At 42.0% G+C, this 21704-nt stretch overlaps 2 protein-coding genes across 2 annotated transcripts in view; both read right to left on the reverse strand.

Moving 5' to 3' along the window:
- Positions 1 to 232: 232 nt before the first annotated feature.
- Positions 233 to 6040, reverse strand: LOC124404250 (L-lactate dehydrogenase A-like 6A). The gene is made up of 6 exons (XM_046878230.1): positions 5608 to 6040; positions 2226 to 2343; positions 1455 to 1628; positions 908 to 1081; positions 527 to 768; positions 233 to 456 (listed from the first exon to the last, which is right to left on the reverse strand). Exons 1-6 carry the CDS (start codon positions 5965 to 5967, stop codon positions 280 to 282), a joined length of 1245 nt encoding a protein of 414 aa, XP_046734186.1. The 5' UTR covers positions 5968 to 6040; the 3' UTR covers positions 233 to 279.
- Positions 6041 to 6192: 152 nt separating this feature from the next.
- Positions 6193 to 21704, reverse strand: part of LOC124404251 (L-lactate dehydrogenase-like) — a 47083-nt gene continuing 31571 nt past the window's right edge. The window contains exons 2-8 of the mRNA XM_046878231.1: positions 8916 to 8982; positions 8664 to 8816; positions 8477 to 8594; positions 7338 to 7676; positions 6747 to 6864; positions 6511 to 6643; positions 6193 to 6428 (exon numbers count right to left, since the gene is read on the reverse strand). Of these exons, the coding sequence (XP_046734187.1) occupies positions 6231 to 6428; positions 6511 to 6643; positions 6747 to 6864; positions 7338 to 7676; positions 8477 to 8594; positions 8664 to 8816; positions 8916 to 8957 (1101 nt within the window). The 5' untranslated portion in view covers positions 8958 to 8982 and the 3' untranslated portion in view covers positions 6193 to 6230. The remainder of the gene's footprint in view (positions 6429 to 6510; positions 6644 to 6746; positions 6865 to 7337; positions 7677 to 8476; positions 8595 to 8663; positions 8817 to 8915; positions 8983 to 21704) is intronic.

A 21704-nucleotide genomic window follows, 5' to 3' on the forward strand; every position in this document is an offset into this window, starting at 1 on the left:
TGAGTAATTGAAATCGAAGCAGATAATGGTACGGTGGATTGCAATCCCAAGAAGCAGATCGATTTTTCAAATTCACTGGCCTCTCGGACGCGACGTAGTTCATTACCTAATGGATAAAATAAAGCAAAACCAAAATCACACGCAATTCGTTAAGCAGTGCTAGCTTTCAGTTCTCGTTAAGGAACAAAAACCAGAAAACTTGAACAAGGCAACGACACGTTTAGTCCAGTAATCACGAATCGACTCGAAAAAGTCGGTGAGCACAACGGTTTTCAATGCTTATTCTAATCGGTCCAAAAATGGTTTCTGGGCTTCGTAAATCGCCCGGCAAGACTTGGTCATCAGTTCCTGTTCCTCGGTTGTGTACAGGTGGCGTATATACGACTGGACACCATTTCTACCAACCACGCATGGCAGCGACATGAATACGTCCTTTTCCAGACCGTGTCTACACCCCTATGATTTTAAAATAATTACAAGTTGAACAAATTCGGTTCGTGTAGAACTTTTCATGCCAAAAACAAACCTTGACGAACGTTGACACAGTGAAACAAGCACAAGTGTTCCTGACGATTGCATCGACAATCTCAGCAGCGCAAATCCCGACTCCCCAATTCGAATGGCCCTTCTTGTCGATTAGATCGTTGTCACTATTCGCCACTTTTTCATGCAGTTCAGCCCAGCCTTCTGGATCGTTTTTCTGTCCAATCTCCTTATTTATTTCCTTCAATTTCATCCCCATAACGGCAACGGCTGACCAAACGGGAACTAAAAATATTATCGAATTAGTTACCATTTGCCTTCGTAGTAGCAATTTTCCAAACATCACGTCGCCTGAGGTTTATTATAACTCGAGGGAAAAATTTTACAATACAGTACATGCAGAAAGTATACTGTTCACAATTACCGGAATTAGCTCCACTTTCTCCGATTACTAAGGCTTGTACGGAGTTCGCCGACAGTCCCAATTTCTGTGCGATAAAGTACTGGAAGCGGATACTGTCCAGGAACGTGCCGAGGCCGATAACACGGTTTGGAGGGAACCCAGAGAGTTTCATAGCAGCATAGGACATTATGTCACCTACAACATGGTTCTGTATGGAGTGGATATTTTTGTTTTCAAGTTAGGTCAAGTCGCTTTTGCCAATTTTCAAGTTAACCATTCCATGATTTGAGACGGTAAAACACTTCTTTACCACACCTGTGCGGAAAGTACAACTTTCGGCACCTCGCATAAACGGGAAGTTGTACTTTCCCATGTAGGGGTTGGTGAAAAATAGTATAAATCACAAGGGTGTGAAAAAGGCTATCCCAAACTGCGTTCTTGCCTCCCTCACCTTCGGCTTGGGTGTCAATCTTGCACGCAGTTTGGAATAGCCTACTTTTCCTCCCAAGGTGCGTAATATACCATGCCTGCCACGATTTGCTTCCTCTTTATTCTAACCCGTACTTACCAGGGCTTGTTACGATAACGAGAATGCTATTTGGTGCGTATTTGCATACATTTGGAACGGCCACCTTAAAAATTTCGATGTTTGGTTCCAACATGGAGTATTGGTCCTGATCCTTCTCCACCTGAGTGCCTGCCGTAAACACGCAAACCGCAGCATCTCTCGCCAAGCTGTAGTCTAAGATGCGGATATACAAATGTTCAATAATGTTTAATGTTCAAAACGACGTTTTCAAAGACACTCGTGAACATAGGGATTGACAAAACTTCAGAATTTGGCTCATTGATCGCCATTACCACATGTCAAGCGGACAGTCGCCGTTTCGCTAAACTTCTGTGAATTCTAAGTCAAAGCATTCGTCTGTTAACTTCGTATTGTCTTCAAAATACCAAATAATTTTTATTCAAATAGGCGTAGGTACTTTAATTACTATTTTGGAAGGAATTGCTCAACCTTTGAATAATTACCGTATAAAGTAGTACTGTGATTGAATATACTCTCAAAAGTTTGATACGAATAAGAAAGAGACCTTTCAGTATAGATAACAGTTTCTCAATTTCTTTTTTTTTTTTTTTTTTGATTCTGTCAATGGGCTACCAATTTCTCTATTTTTAGTGATGGAAGGACAAATTTATTCGACTAAAGATGTTAAGCATTGGAGTAGAGCTGTCGAAACGTTATATTTTCCAAAAATGGACTGGAAAGAGAGAGCAATACATCAATTTTTTTCAAGTACATACATGTATGACTACGTTCATTTGTGAAATGACTCACCCTTTGTTCCAATGATCCGTGGGTTACCTAAGAAAGCCGCGGCGTGACCGATGTCCTCAGCTTCTGCTTTTGCCAGATCTTCGTTCGTGTCTATCAGAACCAACTCAGAGGCAAGACGCTGCAAAATATAAACAAAAGAATACAAATTAGGGAAGCAGGATAGAGACTGAGTATTCTCAATTCGCGAATGCTCGATAGCCAGCGTTTATTGTGAGTCGATATGTGGAGAACATGCTTCCATTTTACTAACAATTTTGAACCTTCAATAGCTGCCCATAAGTGGCTTCTATTTGACTTGGCAAAACTGATCGTCAGATGCTGCTCCAAGCATATTATTTCGTCCCTCCTCGATACGTCGGAAGTGATTCTAGCCTAGGTTTCCATGGTGAAATAATTATGATGATACCCTTGTTATGCTGGGATCGGGTGTCCCACCGTTCGAATCACTACTCTTTTTTTCACAATTTGCCGTCTGGCATCATGACTTAACGAGCTTACAAACATCGCGTTTAGTGATTAATAGATAACCGAATTACCGCAATACACCGAAATCAACATCCATCATGAGTTTGCCAACTGATCCCGTGAATGCAAATAATTATTATCTTTCAAGTATCGACATATATCTCCGATAAATTTGAAAATAATATCAGTCGCGAATATAGTGTACAGTCTCTCCGTTCGACAACGGAATGGCGACGAAGAAAACCGCTTCGCATTAACGATCCTTTCAGAGTAATGTAGGGTTGGATTTCCGCTAATTCTAACAAAAACAAACATCTGTCATATTAGCTCACCGGAGCTATTACATCCTGTCATAAAATGTTGAGTCGTGGTTAGGCGATACTAATGACGTAATATCAAGAGGCCTGCGTTCACTGGCCAACTGACAGAAGTTTGGGTAAGCCGGTTTTCGGAACGACATGCTAAGCCCGGCATCAAGAGTCACGGCGTGTCGTTGACAGAATTACTACGTAAGAATTTCATGGCGAAAGCGCATCACCAATCCTATAGAAATCACCGAAACTAGGAGTGTTTTCTTGTCTGTGATTAAGTATTTTAATTGACGCCTGATAGATAGGCCACGCAACTGACTCAGGTGACTTGTTTTGCTACATTTTTTCTTTTTTGTTTTGGCCAAAGTGCCTCCCTTTGCAATGAAGACAAGTTTCATGATAAACTCGGCACATCCGGTGACAGGCGCTATTTTATAACCACAACGCGTCCCCGGTCAGATTTTCAGGTTAATCCCAATCTCAAAATTCTAGTACAATCAAACAACCCTAAGATGAAGTAATCGATGTCAGAGGAGGCGTACTTCTGACCATTTGGAGGGAATGCACTCTTGTACCTGCCGGCCACGCCAGACCCTTGCAGACCGCATCAACGCGGTTATTGCGAAATACGAGACCCGCCCGTGCCCATCAACCCCCAAATCTCCAACGCGTGTGTGTTGTATACCAAGAATTTGCAGCAGTCCGTGTCTTCGCGGATCGTCCTGTCCACCTCGCCTCACCTGTCCAGCGTTCACGCCGTCCTCCTGTTGTCCACAATCTACTGCCCCACCTGCACCATCTCCTGGCCCAGGACTCTGTCGTTACATTTCCAGACGAGATCTTTGCCCCGCTCGCAAAGGCTGTATCTCCCTCTACAAACCACCCTGCTGCAAGTCGACTTGCACGCCAACCCCTCAGTGTTGCCCATCCATCAACTGCTCCGGATCCAAACCAAGCCGCGTAATTATATCGTCAAACTCAAAATCGCGATCATCAGCCTCCTGTACCCGCTGCAAGCCTTGCACCCCGCCTCCACCGACTTCCTGCTGCCCGTTTTGCACCCCTCGTCAACCGAACTGCTCGGCATGTTCCCGACCGAGATGCTCTGCCTGTAACGCCTGCTGTTCGTCCAACGCGTCGACCATACACTCGCAACCCACGGATCCGTGCTGTTGCCCATCTCCGATACCCTGTTCATCGTCCAGCTCAAGTTCGCGGAAGAAACGGTTGACGGCATTCGACGATCCACCCTACACCTCTCACACCCTTGAGCGGGAGTTTAGTGGAAGATTCATTCGTCTCGATGCCTGTTGTTGTGAGATTGATAACTCTTCATCCAGTCTGGACACTTGCAGCTTCGGAAACAGCTATCGATGAATAATAACGAGGATTGACTACAATGCCGGTGAAAGTTATGACGTCGTCTTCGGTGGATCAGGAACTTGATGGTTTTCGACTACACTGGTTACTGGGAATATATGAACATCTGGAAACTCGAAACAGGAGTGACGTCAAGGGAGGAATTCACCACTCAAATATGATATTGCGAACAATTGACGGATTGTTCCGATAAAATTTAAGCAATAAAAATAGAACTATGAATAAAGTGAACTGGAACTGTAATAATGCTACACTGTCAGAATTGTAATCACGAAAATCAATCAAGAATAAATTCAGTAATCAAACTATTTCGCCAAAAGTGTTATTGGTTTGAAACCATGAACTCAATTGTTCGATATACGCTAATGACTTAATTTTACCGGGTTATAAGCAAGTTGTTCCTGAATATCGATTCGTGAACAATTATGTAATGTAAAAGATCACGCCAAGTTTTAAATACTTCGAGGCCTAATTATAATTTATATATTTATCGTAGAAGCGTTTTTCTGAACAAGCTTACGTTGGCCCAGCGTTGAAAGCGAACTTAAATAGATGTAAAAGCAATAAGGAATTCCCGAGGCCTGCGCCCTCCCTCGGCGCTTAGAGGCTTGGATTTTGTGTAGGAGTCACGCGCTATCGGAGTATGGGTACTAAATCTTGGGCATAAGGGTTATGAAATGTGTTTAAAATGCAATCAGGTATTCTGTATCTCTCATTTAAAATACATTCGTGAGGTACTTAACGTTTTGAATCCACTTTCCGATTCTAAAACACGCGATTCCCTAACGACTGAATACATGTTCTTCAGAAAAAGCAGGTAATTATGATTGACCTTTGAACTCACCAGAATAAAAATTTTCTTAAAAATTCATTTTGATAATCAAATCTCGATTAGTTAGAAGTATTCAGTGAAATGATTCTGATTTAAGGATGCTTGAAGTTGAATCAGAAAAAATCATATTCGCTTTAGTCTGCACGATGCACAGTTACTCTAAAACGTGAAGACATAAAGTCGAATTCCCAATTTTCTAGACTTTCTCAGGAATATCTTTTTCCTATTTGAAAACTTATTGGAAAAAACAAAAATACATCTCGAATTACCTTTCTATTTGATTGGAAAATGACTTCAGGTTGAAGTGTTTTTGAATATTCAAAATTTCGTTCGAGGTTAGAGGCTCTACGGTCACGTGACAAGTCAAATAAGAATACCGTGGGCATACAATCACCTTGAAGAGTATTGCGATGGCGATTGCAACCCCTGTGTAGCCACTGCCAACGATAACGATTTTTACCCGATGAGCATTGGTGGAGTATTCGGCATGTTTCGTGAGTAAAAAAGTAGCTGTGTTCCCCCTGGAATCGATCGATTTCTTCTTGATATCTGTCTGCATCTTTGCATACTCGAAGCCCTTGTTTCGATACAACACACTACACACACATGCCTCCGATTTTATGGAACAAATTATAACCAGACTCTCACCATGACAAGTATATAAAATTTTTACTATTTCCCTAGAATTTCTAACCGAGTCCAATCTTTGACATATTTTGACTGGCAGAAATAAATGAAATGCACGTATCGTCATATCGCCTTTTTTCAGGTGACATTTAGAATCGATACGGCTTGTATAGCAGGTATTTCGATTATTTTTTCTCTTCTGTTTTTCGTTCTATTCGTATTTGAGGTTCACCCTCATAGAAAATAAATGTACGTACAGGCCGAGGGCTCGGTATTGTATTTGAGTAAATTGAGACGTTAAAAATGAATAAATAAATTGGTAGAAGTGTAGAAAAGTATGATAAAAAAAAGTGGAAATTTTGGATAAGACATTATTTTTTTCGGGGATTTTCACTCCTCGACATCATCGCGTGGCTCCTGAAGGATACCGCAGGTCCTGAGTTGATTTCTTATATTGTCAGCGCATTCCTGCACCCCCATTTTCTCAGTGTCAGTAAGCTTCTGTCGCACCGTATGATGAACACCGTCTTTGCCTAGTACACACGGAATGGACATGTAGACGTCCTTGTCCATTCCGTGAGAGCAGCTCTGAAATGAATAGACAGAAATAAAAAATCTACTTCAGTCAGTCGAAATCCCTTCGTGATGTCGTTCGACAAATCACACTCACGTGTATGTAAGTCGACACTGGCAGTACAACCTTCGTGTCTCTTAGCACAGCATCTACGATTTCAGCAGTGGAAAATCCGACAGCCCAACATGCTGGTCCTCTGTCACCTTTCTTCAAGCTGATATTGGCGTCGCTTGAATTTGAAGTTGGAAAGAAAATTAAATTTTGTTTTATGATAAATATCTTTCGAGGTCGGTGACACCGAACACAGAGTTCACGTGTCAAACGATAGTCACCAATCGTTAACAGCTTGGGAAACCTCGTTCCACTTCTCCGGGTCATCGGCTTCTCCCATCCTTGGATTAATATCGCGAAGCTTCATGCCAGCGACGTGAACACCAGACCAAACGGGAACTGTGGATCAGATGAAACTGTAGCAGGTATGTAGGGTCAGTTCTGCGTACAGATTCCAATACCGACCTTTTACCGACATTTCTAACCGTTTCACAGCTCAGACACAAACCTTCTTTTTCCGATAATAGATATGATGGTAACTCGGAGCACAAGGGAGTATATATTTTCCGATGGTCGATAAAATCGACCAGAGTGTAGATTACCTTCATTCAAGAAAAAAAAGGGTTTGTGTCTGAGCTGTGAAGCGGCTAAGAATGTCGGTAAAATGTCGGTAACGGGATCTGTACGCAGAACCGACCCTACATACCTACTAACTGTTGATTACAGAAACAGATCGGCGACCCGTGTGTGAGTAGCATGTGACCCACGTATGTGGGGCGAATGCATGCGCGGTATTCACGGTTGGCTAATTGGCTCGAGTCTGGAGGCCCACAGGAGGAAGCCGGTCAATTGGTCCGCGAGGAGTTTCTCACCTGAGGTGTCGCCTTGCGCACCTATGCTGATACAGCTGACGGAGGTGTTCGCCAAGCCCAACTTCTGGCCGAGGTAGTACTGAAGCCTCATGCTGTCGACGAGGGTGCCTGTCCCGAGAACCCGACTCGACGGTAGCTTCGACAGCTTCCAAGCGATGTAGGACATCACGTCAACCGGCTGAGTAGCCACAACGAAAATGGCCTTGCAGGCGTGCTTGGCTATGGCGGGTATGATTTTCCGAAAAATTGCCAAGTTGGTAGCGACGTCGGGACGTTTGCCTGGCACTGGGTCACCCACAGCTATTACAACCACGGCTGACTCCTTGACGAAGGTAATATCTGTACGAAGAAATCGCGATCTATAATGTATTTATCAATTTTAATAAGTAACGTTGAGGGTTGTGCGTTCCGTCGACCCGGTCCCGAGAAGAAATAAAATCGTTGGAGCTGGTTTTCGCCGTGAACCTGCAGCTCTGCAGCGATGTGTATCTCCTTGAAATTATGACTATCGTATCTCGCGTTGCGTTGCGTTGCGAGGTTGAATGCTTGAAATTCCGATCTAAAGGCTGGATATTTCGCTTCTTCCACATTGGATAGAGTCGCTAAGTTTCTTCCCAGTCCGACGGAAATAACTGTTTTAAACCCTAACCCTGCCGGCTACCACCCCTCCACTCTTAACGCATGGCTCGCGATCTGCGGGCTGATAAATAAATACGTAATATTTACGACCGTCAGGAAGAAAACAACGGGATTGTTCGGTGCGGGACCGCGGTCGAGGTACGCCAAGGAAGAGATGTGGCCTCAGATTAAATATATTTGAGTGTCTTTCCCAGTCTCTCGTGCAGGGTAGGGGTTGCCGGGCCACGCTGGACCTCAGCTTGACAGGTGATTCTTCAGGAGGACCGATGGGATTTTAGATCTTGGAAAATGGGTGAAACGGGGATAGAGAATGTCTGTCAAGACGTATCAATTTTGGGCCTCGAGCTTCGCGCGATGAAGACAAAACGGGGTCCACTCCATTTCATCAAAAGTCTTCTACCCTTCTCGTTCCAACGTTGTTGAACCTTTTCTCCTTCTCCCTCACACTGCGATTGGTATGAGAGAAAAAAAAGTAACGGTTCAAAGCTACGAGATTATACCTGCAGTGCCGGTCACGAGTGGATTTCCTATGAAAACACCTCCGTGTTGGATGTCAGCCGCCTCAGCCGCCGCGTATTCGGCATCCTTGTCGATCAGGCAGACCTCACTGGCCATTTTCTGAAAAATACAAATTGGAAATAAATGATGAAAAGGTAATTCGTGATGTTTAAAACTGACGTGACCTACCCTCATGAGAATCGCGATGGCGCACGCCATTCCGATCTTTCCGGTACCGACGATGGAGACCTTAACACGGTGAGGATGATTCTCGCAAGGGCCCACCTGCGTGGTGATCAAGGCGTTCTTGGTGGTGGTTGTTGTGACTGGAATTCTATTATCCTGAAATAACCACGCATCAGTTTCCTTTATCTAACCCTGATCAATTCTCTACACTCTTATAAAGATAGGGAACTGGCTGTGGTAGACCATTCAACTAACGTCACAATCGTTTTCCTCCTTTTTCTCAGCGTCATCTGCCATCCCACCGGTCGTGTATTATCACCACCTGCAACAATCGTCGTTCCTTATAATGCCACGTCGAACACAATCTCTGATTACCACAAGCATTAACAGCTACGACGCTAAGTAGATTCGACGGACGGAACAAGACATTGTCAAGTGAAATCGTATCGAGCTCAGCCGAGGATGATAATATTTCCACAGGGGAAATCCCAAAGGGGGGGGGGGGGGGGGGGGGGGAGGTTTAGACCGAATATCGATCATTCTTTATTGAAAAGCTGGGTAAATTTTGCTACATACTTTAAATAAGGATCGAGGTATGGATTACATAGACGTTAGGACCACAGTAGGTATGGAGTAGGTATCTAATGATACGGAAGCATATTAGAGACCTTAAAAATTGCAGCACTTGGTATTTTCAACGTTATGGTCAAAGACTGTCAATTCTTAACGGATTAGCCTGTATGTCCTTAGTTTTCTAAGTACCCGTGGTTTGTTTGTTACCTACAGGCATCGCGGACGAGCGTCGTAGACAAGCCGTGAAGAAAAGTAAATGAGAGCAGGTGCTATATAGCCTGCTGCAGCAGGTCAAGGCGTCTGTTATATATACAAGGATATAGAGGTATAGAGGCTAAGTATGAATGTGGACGCCACGGGGCTCCAGTAATCAAGACGTTAGCGTCCCCCCGTGCCCCTAACGCCCCCAGCCCCTTGCCCTTCATCGTTCATGGGCCATCGTGCCGCCACCGCCATTGCGGTGCAAGCAGCTAGCCTTCCGCGAGTTGTATTCGAATGAGAGTCGAGGGCCAGGATTCACGGCAATTTTTACCAGCTCTCCTTTCATCCGTACCGATTCCTTTTTTCATCTCTCACTCAAAGCCGGCACCCTGCAGGTCTCTCTCTCTCTCTTTCTCTCGCTCTCTCTCTCTCTTTGTCTGGCACGGAACAGCGATCGGCTGTCTTAGTTCTGTTCTGCCGTAGCAGTGGCGTGATGGTACACGCCCGTGATGCGACGACGAGGAGAACGCAATTTGCAAATTTCAAGGAAACAAAGAATGACTGTAAGAAAAAACAATGCGGATAGAAATAAAGGAGCGAATATAAGGACTCTTTTGATGCCGCCCGGCGAAAAAATAAATCTCGAGAAGAGGATGCCCTCCCGTGGTGGTCCACGCGCGCCTCATCAGGTGGGGGAGTATGCAGATCCGGTCAGCCTACGCGTCGCATCGGGAACCGCTTCGCTCAGCAACGTTGTTGCTACGAGCTCCGAGATATACTCATTGTCAGCTTGGTCTTTTGGCGTCCTACTCGCACCTGAAACACTCGTCCCTTATCTCATCACCGTGTTGTAAATTAGTCGCAGGTAGTCTGTCTGGCTCTTCGGACGGTATAATGGAGACGAGAGAACGAATATAGATGGAATGGTGCGCAACTGATAACTTCTTGGTCACAGGTTGAGCTGTTTTTATTTTTATTTTTATTTTTTTCCCCGCCATTCCCGAGATTCTTCGTCCGGTTTAACGATTTAACATATCTTACTCACGGTTGGCATTGATTTGTAGAAATATAAGATTTTTTTAACTAAAATTTATAATCGATGAACAGGAAGTTGCGAGATTTTTACACAATATAATATGTCTAATTTTATCAGATTATACTTTTCAAGACGAATGAAACATTTGAAAAACTTGCGCTGTAGGTAAAAAAAAGGATGTTCAGCTAGAACACGACTAGGTGGATTAAAAAATAAAATCTATCATCAGTGATTCGAAATTCTTTTAACCGTTCATAATTTTAAACTGCACTTCAGCCAGCTGAATTAAAAAATGTTTTCACGGGACTGATATTGAATGTTCGGAATAGAACGAAAAGGCTTGAACGATAATAATTAAAGTACTTCTCCGAAAAAGATTACGATGAATGATGTTTTGAAGGTTCTACTATCATTTGAAAAAGTTTCATCCAAATGGAATAAAGTGAGGTTGAAAACTCAGCGATTTGGCATGGAATGCTCCATATACATAGTCCCCCTTTCATCGAAATCATTTTGTTTGCCAGTTTTCTTTTCTCTCTCATCCTGACTACATTAAAGATAAGAAGACACATCTGAAAAGCGAATGAACGCGCGTCGCCGTTTTGTGTTGTGGCCGGTTTTGTAAGTAATTTGAAGAAGCTGACGATGGAATAAAAAGGGAGCTTAACTACTCTCATTCGTCACGATATTGTGCAGCGGTTGGCCACCGAGATGATAGCATCGGCCGTGTCACGTTCGAAGTTATTGAATGCCGTCAAATAATGTATGAGGATATACCTGTATAGTCGAGCTGGAAGCAGGATGATATTGTGCGGGCAGCAGCATCGAGAGAGAGAGAGAGAGAGAGAGAGAAAGAGAAGCATTAGATTCTATCTGGAGCTGGTGGATTAAGGGTCGACGATTAATCAACGACCCCGTATGATGTGCGGATCGGAATCAGACGGTCGCGCTGAAATTTCTTACTCACAAGTCGTGAGATCGATACACCCAAGGATGCATCCATCCTTCTGTCAAGTCCTCGCCGAACAACTCCGATCACGGACGTATGTCACCAACTCCCTCTGTTCGTGTGGTGATTTCGGTTACGACGACGTGAAAATTGAGATAGTGAAAGGGTCAGCAGAGTTCAACGGTGCCCGATCGCGCTCTCAATCAAAGGCGTCATTCGATCCAACGGTCCTGATTTCTCGGTAACCGGAGCCCGAACACATCAGAGGCTAGATGTTATCCAGGCGATGCACTTGTACGGTGCCGTAATCCGATAGTAATCGCTTAAGGAACCAGCATCCTCGGCCTTGAACTGAATTCACGAGATGTGAATCCACGCTGTTGTACCTGCCATCTTGAGGATGATAGCACGCGAGCGTCCTGAACTGGGGAAGTTGAACTTTTTCAGGAAGACACGCCAAGAATTTCACCGTCTTCTTGTCCTCCTCGAACTCGAAACGCAAAGAAAGTCTCGGGCATCTCGCGTCAACTTCCCACCGACCGCCAAGGAACTCGGGGTGGTCATTCTCACTTACGCTACCTCAGTATCTCTTCCTTGTGCAATAACAACGCCATTCGGAAAACCGGACAAACAAATAGCCAATTAAAGTTCCAACTGCACAACGAACATGCTTGTATCAGCTGCGGTACCTACCTACTGACAGCCATTGTGCAGCGAAACCGCCATGTGCCGTTGCTCACTTACCACTGTGGGCGAACCTACTCTCGACCCTGCATGCCACATACCTCGTATAAACCATCGTCGTATCGTACCTACGATTGCCAACGACATTCTACAGGGACAAATTTCTCATTTTTCTTTGTTCCTCGCTTTTTATTGTGTTTTTCAATTGTCAGCGGAAGATTATTTTTGCTTTACATGACTATAGAACACAATTTATATGTATACTTTTGCAGGTATGAAGATATGCATGTGCGTACGCGAGTGCAGCATATAGATGCATGGATGTGAACGTACGTACACCGTTACGTGTGATTAACGGTGAACAACAGATTTTCATGATCCATAACGTGGTTTTACAGATATGTGCTTAAATAATTTTTACAAATTAAAAATTCTGTCATATAGAAGCTAGATGCTCATGTTACGTTCTTTTAGAATACAAATGTACGTTTATAGACGTCCATACTTTGTTTCGGAAAAATTGATTCAATGTTTAGTCGAGGTACACAGATTTAAATCCCCCCCAGAGTACTTATAGTAACAAGTAACAGAAGGCATATTTCTCTTTTAATTTTTGTGAATTTTTGCACGTATCATTGTGTATAAACTCGATAAATGGAAGACGAGAAAAGTATGAAACCGAATTAACAAGATTCCTAATTTGACGGAGTCCATATGCTGTTGTTCATTCTTGCAACCAACGAGATCTTTACTGTAATCACTACCGAATGGGTTACCATAACATCATTACATACTGATCTCACCTCACTAGAATACATCATAAAAATACTCTGCCACGAAAAACTGCGAGATTGATAAAACAAAAATACCAAAAAATAGCCTCGTGCAGCCGATCAATGATCATCAGAAGGATGACGAGACAATTCTTCGCACTCTAACTTTTCCAAGTAGAAGTTCGTTAATTCGACGAATTCAGCAGACCTTGAAACAGGCTTACTTTTGCGGTCTCAAGGACCTGCGAAGCGGGTCCAACACGTGAGGGTTCAGCATCCCCGGATGAAGAAGTGTGCGTGGAGACGTGGAGACGTGGAGACGTGGAGACTAGAGATTCACGACGATGCGGAGCGCCTGGCTCGTTTTGATTCCTGCCTTCGGGGTACGTACGTTGTACCTCGACCGGAGATACGTTCGCGTCCTTTTGTTTCACGTGCGTCTGTTCGAGAGGGGGCGAGGCCGATCCGCAATTGTTTATGCGCGTGTCCCGCCCTATCGAACGCATCGAGCAGACATTGCGTTGGGTCGGAGTGCCGGAGGCGCATGTCCATGTCCCTCTGGAATTGTGACAGAGAGCCTAGCGAAGACGGTACGAATGTCCTGGAGTGATATTTTCTCTGATTTTTGTAGTAAATCGAAGGTTACGTGTGTATGTATAATCAATATAATCATATAGGATATATCCTACTTGGAATTCGCAAAGGTAATTTCTGATGGCTCGTCTCTAGAGTTTAAATTCAGCTCACGTACCTCGCGTGAGACAAACGACGACGTTCGATTTGACGTCGGGGTTGTACATCGAAAAGAAATATTTCAAACCTCCAGAAGTGGACGTCTTGTGATACGCCCTTTTCGATCTCAGCTCGAAAAATGCCAGGCGAATAGCGAGCGACCGGCCTTGTTCAGGACTTTGGCATGGCATGCTGCACCGCGTTCGTTCTTTATTCCTTTGGCTAATGTCATTAAAAACTCCAAGAACGCTCCGCCGACTTATTCAACTTCGCAGTCAAACCTCGTCCATGTAATCGAATTCATATTCGTTCCGATTGTCAAACCTACGATTTATAGATCTCCGTAGATGGAAAGTATTCTTTTCATTCGTCGGCTGTTAGTCACTGAAATCTTTTGTCATATGAATAAAATGGAAACTGACTCTTGAGAGTAAGTATTTCCCACTTGACAAAAGTTTTCAACAGTCCTATTGCATACCATCTAGATCACTCAAAATTACGAGTAGCTAGATATACAAATGACTGAGATTCTTCACGCGATTGTGACGTTTGTTTTTAGAACCCAATACAACACGTACATTTTCGCAAGTGCATCAAATGCGAAATCAGATTTCTCTGTTTCACGTGTATTGATACCCTCCTTGTGGCTACTAATGAGATTGTTCAATATGTCAGCCGTCGTTACAGTTCAGATAAGTCAAAAATAAACAAGAATATTTTTTTACCAACCACTGAACAACTAGTCAGGAGCCAGTCACAAACCATACCTAACTGTCAATAATTACAAATGACGAAAGAACATTGAAACGAGCTTCAAAAATTCGAAATCTTGCTCATCGTTTCCCTCGTTAATAAGGGTGATCCCAGACTGCCAAGTATTTTTTATCTGAAACTTTAATACCATGGATGGAAGAGCTCCATGGACCGTTGTAACAATAATTAATACACACGGTGTCTCAAACACAATACTTGGGCGTCGTCCTCGCCGTCTTGCGTCGCATTTGGCGAAGCTCGAGGATATGAGGGAGAGTCGAAGAGAAAGGCGTGTGCGATGTTATCAGCCACAACATGTATCGCATCGCCGCCTCGGAGTGCGCCGATCGAGGCGGTCGTGCGAGGGAATTAATACTGGAGAATACTGGGCCCATAAAGCTTCCTTGGGACGCGGTAATTACGCAGACGTGAGCTGTATTCAGGCCTGCATGCGGTTGTGGGGACCGACGACCCCCTGGACGCCTCGCGATGCCCCTGGAGTACGACCCAATCTCAATCGCCACCATCACAGCCACCAGGGTTGAGATATGATACGCTAAAGTTTACGACCTTCTGCTTACCGAAGAACAAACTCACAATTGATGACAACCTAAATCTACAGAGATAATGAACTTTATTTTACCGCCACAGGCGGTTCGCCGATTCCCACTACCTCTGTGGTCTTTGGTAGAAGTCGATCATTCGAGTGATTCTAGAATTGTGTGGAAAACTTTCTTACTTGAATGGAATGGAATTCATTTTAATCTTGGGTTACTTTTTAAGTTGCGTATGGGAGATTGACGAGGAATTATTATTTTGCTTCGGCTGACTTTTGATCACTTTTCAATTCCATGAAGTGATTGATTGAAGTCTCGGAGTTGTTTCAAGCCTTTAATTCGGTTCTATGCTTGATTGCGTGACAGTAGACGTTTCGCAAGGTGATCAATTTGAACTACCTCTCATATAGGTTCGGTATGGAATAGTATTGCAACATTGCAGTTGACTTTCAAGAGATTGTTGTGATTTCGTGAAAGGGAAGTTTCTATACATCTTAAACACGAAACTATCCATTATTCTTCTTCCTTTCACATTCAAGTATACATAGAATACATTTCTACGAGATTCTTCAGGTGTCCGGGAATCAAAAAGCTTTTTTGATAAACAACTATGCCAGAACTAATTAATATCAAAGTTGATCGAAACAACGAAAAGGTAATTTTTTACACAAGGCTGGAAATTAATTTCTGTTTGTTCTGTGTTTGATTTTGTTTGATTTGCGGTTCCTTCTGTGTACGAAAGACTATCGGACAGGTGCAGGCTGCGAGGAGTGGAACGAAAGGGAAACGCGCAAAGTGCAAATTGTTCAGATATTAAGGAACGGCTTTCGCATTGATATGGAAATTAGACGTGTGAATGGAATGGCTCGAACGCCAGGTTCAACAGAGACCCCCGGCAACTCGCAACCTCCTTTGTGTACATCTCCATAGGTATATAGTTGTTAACTCCCTAAAGCGAATTACCACACACGTATTATTAAACTATTAGAATCTGTAGTTTGGTTTCCGTCGCGTCTTTTACCGTCACTGAATGTATTTGAAAAGGATGAAAAAAGTAAAAATAAAATACAGACGTCGAAATTGGGATGCAGAAGATTATTTGAGCAAAATTTCAATAACGTTCATCCAGATCAGCCGCAGGTGGATTTCCGTTCTGAAAATGTTTCCTTCCAACACTGTATCTCGCGAATGCAGCAGTCAATTAATTAATTAACGAGAGCCGATTTCTCGCGAATGAGATATCAATCTGTAAGATAATTAATTGCAAATTACAACGTGTGAGGTCTAAAACCTGGTATTCGTGGTTGGTTCTAGCCAATCTATGTTGCTACATATTTTTGAATACTTGAACTGAATTTTCAAAAAGTTAACCTCGATCCACGGAAATGCGTCCAATTTCAAAAGTGACATGCAATAGCTAGCGTGGAAGATACGAAGATGCGACCAGGCGAAAAAGCGAGTATGGCGGAGAAAATAGGGAGTAATCCGAGTATATGAGTAATGTCGAACGCCTCTTTAAGAACATTAAATACGTTAAACGCGTGTTCGTATGTCCCAAGGCCCTGCTGCACGGGCCCGAGGCTACGTCGAGGAATATATATGTACAGGCTTTGGTTTGCCAGAGTCAGAGGAGACCGCAGTGTCGTTCATCTCTTCGATTTATGTCGAATCCGTTCTCGAATGACCCGACAAGGCACTAGCGAGGTCTTGTTTCTGCCCGACTTCGGTGCAATTTCAACGAATCCACCGAGCGGGCTCGCAAACACGAACATGAAATATCGCTGGGAAAAGCCTTTATACTAACTTATATACCGCATAGGCTCGCCTTTTATACTATACCACTCTCTTTCCGGTCTCGGCGTGACTCGGTGATCTATGATCGAGGGTGGCAACCCTTCAACTCAAAAATCCCCATATCCGTATTATAAACTGGTGAGACAACTGTTATAGTTACAATATACCGTGAATCGTTCAATTTTTCGAAACACCTTCGACAAAATAGTCTTTTTTCTATAAAAAAAAAAAAAAAAAAAAAAAAAAAAAAAAAAAAAAAAAAAAATCAAGCCTTTTTATCTTAGTTATCTTCTATTTTAGTAGCTGTGTAAAAAAACTTATTTCAATTGGAAAATCAGTAAATAAAATTGATTCCTCTCTCTCTCTTCTACAGCAGAGACGAGATGACGACTCGAACGGAGACACGAGCTGTTCGGTAGACGAAATAAGAACACAGGGAGCAAACGACCTGGTCATCCGGAACGAATTGGCGGCGTGGTCATAGTGATTTATACAGAATCATATCTCCATCTGAATGTCTTCATTTTTAACGCTTCGCTGGGCGCCAACGTCGTCAACTTCGTCCACCTAGCAGGTCCTCTTCGAACCTTCGGCCATTAATGGGACAACTGCAAATTTTCCCTCTCCAGGCAGTCCTCGAGACGTTGGAAGATCTTAGGTATCTTATATATCTTTTCCCAGGGGATTAGATGAGAATTTGAGAACTGATGATGAGTCGAAATTTAACAGCTTTTCGTTAATTTAACGAAAAACATAGCATAGTCGAACATTGAGCATTTATAGAAGTTATGTAATCGTGGACTACGATGATTTTACTAAAAATTGAAGTGCAAGAAGTACGAAAATTGTAAGCTAGAATTTGGATACTGAGCTTTTATGTGGAATTGATTGGGTATGGTTCAAAATAAATAATTAATTTTTACAATTTTTCAGAAATCCAGTAGAACGGATTTTTTCTGTGTTTCTTTTTTTTGCAATAGTGAATTTAATGCGGTTGTTTCTAAATCAAAATCAATATCATCGCAATCTTCAAAAAATGAGTAGGTACTTACCGATACCAGTGTTACAAGAAAAAAAAACCATCGTGAAATGAAAACGAATGAATGTATTAGATTTTCAACTACATATTCAAAATTGACTCAAAATGAACATTTGATATTTGTAGACTCTACTTCGTGACTTCACGAAAAACAAAATGTCTTTGATACCTCGTAAAATCTTCACATCTTACGAATATCCAAATTATACAAATCCCCAATATACTACCATTTCGCAATAAAATAAGCAAAAAATGATTGGCCTTTGACTCACCAACCTCCTTAAAAAACACACACACACACTTGGAACAAAAAGTCTGTTACTTATGACATTTTCAAGGTTTACAAGTTTTCAAGTGCGGGATTTTCGCTACGGTGATATTCACGTCAGTAAGGTGCACCTTAAGGGCGGCGGCTTGTATAGTTTCGCTTTATGGCATGATGGAGCGACATTTAGTGGCGACCGGCGTCCTTTAGTGAGGCCCTTTGAGGAAGGAAGGAAGGGGAATGGAGGGGGGCAAACGGGCCCATCGCCGGGGGCCCTGACGCGTGGTCGACTGGGCCGAATGGGAGCAAATCCAAGCAGTGATTGCGGGCCCCGCACTCTCTTCTCTCTACGCTATAAAATATATCAAATATATATTAAATAAGAACGAGTGGAGAGAGCCTGACGTCTTCATAAAACCATGGCGTTGATGCCACGGCCTCCCGTCGATACAGTGAAATACCGAGCAGTTATGCTCCCGCAGAGGCCATTGACTACTGCAGAAATTCTGTTACACCGCAATGGCTACACAATAAGAAAGCTGAGGAAGATCGTTCACTTTTAATACCGGAAGTTTCTTTGATAAATCAGTGCTTTCGTTAGAAATACGATCAGGCATTTATATCAATCAATATTGAAAGAATGTGGCCATGCGACTGCTGAATATGTTTAAAAGTTTCGGAATTTAAACGCAAACAAAGTATGTTTGAATCATGTTTGAACACACAGAGTAAGAAAAAGAGACTGACCAATTTTTTTATACATTAATTTTATTCCTTGAACCCAAAAGTATGAGAACTGAAATGACATAAAATTTTTACGGAATTTGTTGGAAACTTGGAAAGAAAGTTACAACTTGAATTGCATGGTAAAGTTCAGGGAAAGTTATTACATAATTTATTGCATGGTAATTCGTGGCTTTCACGATATATGTCGATCTAGAGAATGGTATTGAACTTCGAAACGATTAGGAAATCGGGAAACGTTACAAAGACTTTTCCAACTAAAACAATAGAATACGACAAATTACGAGACATTGAACAAAAGTGGCTCACAGATAGTCTGAAATTTAAGTATTTATCTTTAAGTATTAATCTTACCTTGTCAAGTTAAATAAAAAATTCGAGTCTTGCAACAGTTGCAGACAAGGTTATAGGCAATACCTACCTCAAGTGCACAGTAAAATTATTTTTCGAAAAAAAAACTAGCTATTCCCACAATCATTTCCGCCCATTATACACTAAAACGGCCTCTCTGCGCGTAGATTTCTCTCAGACGTATCCCTTGTTCGTTTTTTCGGTTGCGAGTAGTGAAACGGCGTGTTAGGTGACGGGAGATGCCTATCCTGCACAGTATAAGAAGAGTAACAACCATGGCTGATAATTTACACCTGAAAATTACGAGACAGCCGCATTTACAGTATAACCTATGGTGCAGGGCTGCTGCTGCGCTTATACGAATAATATTTTCTAGAAGGAAATACCCACCTTCAAGGTTATATTGGGCAGTAAAATCTGGAATTTTTTTAAAACCTGTAAAATTCACGACGACACCGGAAATCGAAACTGCTATCAACCGATGCTTGTCTGGAAACTCGAACAAAAATAAAAAAAGTAATCGATTGAAAAGAACGATCGTATTGTGTTGTTCTACAAAGTGATAGAAGCACCAAACGGCAATTTCAGTTCAACTATTGATGACGACGGAAGAATACACGCTATATGTAGAATCGCCTACGGAGACGATGTACGACATTACCCGGTAGGCATACCATAAAACTAAATGACGTCATGTACAATGGCTTTTGTTTTCTTTTTTTCCTGCGTGCGCAGGTTTTGCACCTTTTTTGCTACGTGCATGAATAGGTGGTAATCAGAAGTTTGTGTACGATGATTGGTAAGTGAATACTTCATTACGACTATTTTTCATTCGCATCGTCTATTGACTGATCATTAGCTCGAGTCTCAAGAGGTTGAGTCCTGAATTTGTAGCCTGAAAGAATAATTTAGTCTGATACATGTAATCGGGCAATTGAACTACTAATCACGACTATTTGAGTCGCAAGAAATATCGAGTCGAAATCATTTCGTAGACTTTGAAGAGATTGAATCTTTCCTCGATAAATATCATCAAATTTAATGATAAAAATTGAAAATATTGAAGCCGATTAAATTCACAGCAGAGCTGCGCTAAACTTTTTCTTTTCATCAAAGTACAGGGTGCAAAATCGTTAATGAAAAAACTCGCGCTTGCCATGCGCCAAGAGGAAAGGAAATAAATCCGGGCTGGTATATAATTGCGAAATAAATAACTAACTACTCGCGTAATAAATGCCGAGCGGCCAGAGGGCTCTTTCTTCATATTGCTATCTACACACCGCGCGTACAGCAGAGCATGTAACACCGCAGCTGCATATCTTCGATGTCTACCGCAAAGATTGAATTTAAACAACGACAAACACTTGGAGTACGCGGGGCTTTTATAACCGCGCCAAAGTTGTTCTCACATCTCTTATAGAGGTAACGGTCGTTGCACTTGAAGCCTAAACGTGCCCTGTACCAAATGAAATGACCACGTAATGATACAGCAGTTCAAAATGTCTGCCAAATGCATATGAGAAACATTTCGCAAATTTATGGTACATGAAGTCTTCAACCATTCAGCTAACAACCATTCATTTTGACGAGTAGTTGTGGCTTCAAACTGTGTTTGATGGGACTCGTTGCCATTCCGTTCATAGAAATTATGAAAGCTTAAGGAAAATTACCATTTATGCGCTTTCTTATACATTTCGACTCACTGAAACCGTGAAAAGTACTCAACAAGTTCCATCGAGTCAGGTTTTTCCTTGAACTCGTGTTTGTAGTTTCATATCGAGTGAAACTTCTGTTTAACTAACACCTTTAACTTCTGTTTAAATATTATTTAGTTCATTGTAAGGAAATGGTGGTTTTTCTATTCTTGTTATGATTTTCTTAAGCAAACACTTTATGTTTCAGAAAAATACTCTACGTAATGAATGGAAATGGAGATCATTTTAGGATTCAGCATACTCGAAAACCTTATGTTTACCAAAAACATCCCATGCAGTTGAATAAAATATTTTTTTGCAGACCTGTGATTATTGGAGCAGTCAAACGGAGCAAGCAGTTCCATTATAAATTATAGAAAACCCAGTAAAGCACATGGAATAAAGAACTATTAAAAAATCATTCCATTTCCCCTGTACAAGCACTGTTAAGATGGCACAGTCAGAGAAACCACTTTTTCGCGGGATACTCTGTTCGAAAGACACACACACACACACATATATTATACATCTGTGTACACTAGGGTGGCGCAAAAAACCGACTATTTTTTTTTTTTTTTTTTAGTCTCGTGTGACAAAATGTTAGTTTTTGATCTTTTAAGAGCCCACTCCAAAGGACGGCTCGAAAAAAAAAAATTTAAGAGGTCGCTCCAAATTTTAAAAAATGTCAAAAATCGTCAAAAAATTAAATTAAAAAAATTATATTTTCAGTATTTTGTTTGATTTTTAATTCATGTCGTGGTGTATTGTCATCGATTCTTTCTTACTAAATTAAAGAAAAAAAATTTATGAAATTTTAATATGAATATTAACAGGTCGCTGGAAAAGATCTAAAGAAATGCACCAAAAAATTGAAAAAAAAAAAAATTATGAACGACCTT

The sequence above is a fragment of the Diprion similis genome, chromosome 3, assembly GCF_021155765.1.
Source record: "Diprion similis isolate iyDipSimi1 chromosome 3, iyDipSimi1.1, whole genome shotgun sequence".
Classification (NCBI taxonomy): Eukaryota; Metazoa; Arthropoda; class Insecta; order Hymenoptera; family Diprionidae; genus Diprion; species Diprion similis.